This window comes from Frankliniella occidentalis, unplaced genomic scaffold (genome assembly GCF_000697945.3).
Source record: "Frankliniella occidentalis isolate FOCC.00 unplaced genomic scaffold, Focc_3.1 Scaffold175, whole genome shotgun sequence".
Taxonomy (NCBI): Eukaryota; Metazoa; Arthropoda; class Insecta; order Thysanoptera; family Thripidae; genus Frankliniella; species Frankliniella occidentalis.
In genome coordinates this window covers 505,372-507,307 of record NW_026267301.1, presented here as the reverse complement: position 1 = coordinate 507,307, position 1,936 = coordinate 505,372, and the positions used below count along the sequence as shown (strand labels likewise).

The window sequence follows — 1,936 nt, the reverse complement described above, 5'->3', positions numbered from 1 at the left end:
CTGCCTACGACTGACGACTCGCGGCCAGGCTTAACGCCGCGAGCGTTCTATGCAATATCAGCATTTCCTCTTTACGACTGTGTCGCTCCCCGACACTAAGACGTCACCAAGTCTTAGGCTTCTAGCTCAAAAACTGACCGAGATATGGGCTAAAGACGCGTCGCCTCAGTCGAGAAGTTTGGCTCGGACGACTATACGAGCTCAAGGAGAACATCGTCGGCTGGGGGGGGGGGGCTGGCTCCCCTCGCTAGGGGACATCGACCCGGGTAGGGCCCTACGCCGCCAAAGACTGAGGTCACCTGAGATCCTGGATAGGCGTCGGCCGCTGACCCCGCATTTTTGTCAGGAATTTCAATGGAGTTTTGAATCTGTCAGAATAAGTTGATGCCAGATAACCACCGTGCCTCCGTTTTACCACAACAACCAACGAAGTCTTTCGATGATAACAACCTGCTAGTGTACCAGGCGCGGTGCTCTCTAGTGAGCCGCCTGAAAGGTAGGCAATATGCGCTACAAAACCCCTGTATGGAGGCAACCCACAGTGCATCGCCCCCCTCCCCCTTCATACCGCGCCTGTCCTGTAGTGTACTAAGTAGAGTAGAACACCGAACACTGTGGGCTACTCGTCAGCCGCGGTCAGGTCGGGGGCTCTGCCTGGTCCACCACTGCACTACGCCTACGGCGGCTAACGAGTAGTCCACAGCATTAGCAGGGGAGCGCGGTGGGCGTGCCTACCTCGCAGGGGCTCGGTGGTCGAGACCGCCACAAAGGACTCCACGGCTCGGCCCTGGAGTGCGTCTAGTGGCGGGGCCTGAGAGGCCGACCTGTAATGATCCTCCCTCCTGACCAAAGAACGGAAACGGACTACCCCCTCCATCCCCACTCCGTTTGGGAAGATGGTAGCCCAGCGGTCTATCAATCCTCCCTCCCCTTTGTTTCATAACTAAGCGCGCCGCCGCCTCACCGCCTTGTGCCTTGTCCGATGGCCCGACCACTTACGGAAGGGCGAAGATGAAAAGGAACGCACGCTGGTAGCAGCCGCTCCGCCGGCGTGTTGTGTTATGATTTACGCGACACGAAGCCACCTAACCTGATACCAGAATTCTTCCCATATTTAAACTTTAGTATTGTCGTATTAGTATTGGTTGCCTACAAGAGACTTTAGAGTGTCTGAAATTTCGTGTTTGAAATCGTATTTGGAGTATACCTGACAAACTATCAGTGTTCCGTTTTCACGTTACGGAAAGAACAACATCCACCACTCTCTGAACATTTTCAAATTGAAAGGGGTTGAAAGTTGATCTCAGTGATCACCAGCAGCGGAATAGACGTGTAGAATATATGTTCTTTGATCCTTTTGTGTATTTAGAAATAGTGCAGCATTCTATTTGACTGTAAGTGAAGTCTTGTCGTCATTCCTTTTGAATTGTACTTTTTTAAATGATGTATACCATCTACATTTTCAGAGCGTTACACATTTTTTTACTGTGTTTTAGATGGCCCTGCAGTGTGACATATGTTTCATTGATTTCGACCTGGACCTGCATCGACCCAAGATTTTGCCCTGTGGTCACACTATCTGTAACGATTGCGTGCTGAATCCTGCATTGGGGAGGAGGTGTCCAACTTGCCGGAAGGTCAGTAAAAAAGTTGAATGAAATAACTAGAATAACAACCCAAGTTAATTGTTCGTAACTGCTGTGTTCTTGTTTTCCACTTTTATGTACTGAGGAGAGCACCTAAATGTGAATAGAAATTGTAATTCAATCTGCTCAATCAACCCATCAGAATGAATGTCCTTGTTATTCAAAATTGAATTTATCATTACTTGCTGCAATAATGTTGCTAAATTTGATAGCAGTGTAGGTTTCCATTCACTTTATTAGCATAAACATTTCATGTTAACAAATAGACAATCCCAAAAAAAAAATCTAGT

General features: G+C 48.5%; 2 protein-coding genes across 2 annotated transcripts in view; one reads left to right on the top strand and one right to left on the bottom strand.

Moving 5' to 3' along the window:
• LOC113210616 (uncharacterized) overlaps positions 1 to 1,936 on the bottom strand; it is a 10,451-nt gene that overhangs the window by 7,473 nt on the left and 1,042 nt on the right. The gene's annotated exons all lie outside the window — the stretch shown is intronic.
• Positions 1,024 to 1,936, top strand: part of LOC127750343 (uncharacterized) — an 8,379-nt gene continuing 7,466 nt past the window's right edge. Inside the window, exons 1-2 of the mRNA XM_052271815.1 lie at positions 1,024 to 1,394; positions 1,497 to 1,637. Coding sequence (XP_052127775.1) covers positions 1,497 to 1,637 — 141 coding nt within the window. The 5' untranslated portion in view covers positions 1,024 to 1,394. The remainder of the gene's footprint in view (positions 1,395 to 1,496; positions 1,638 to 1,936) is intronic.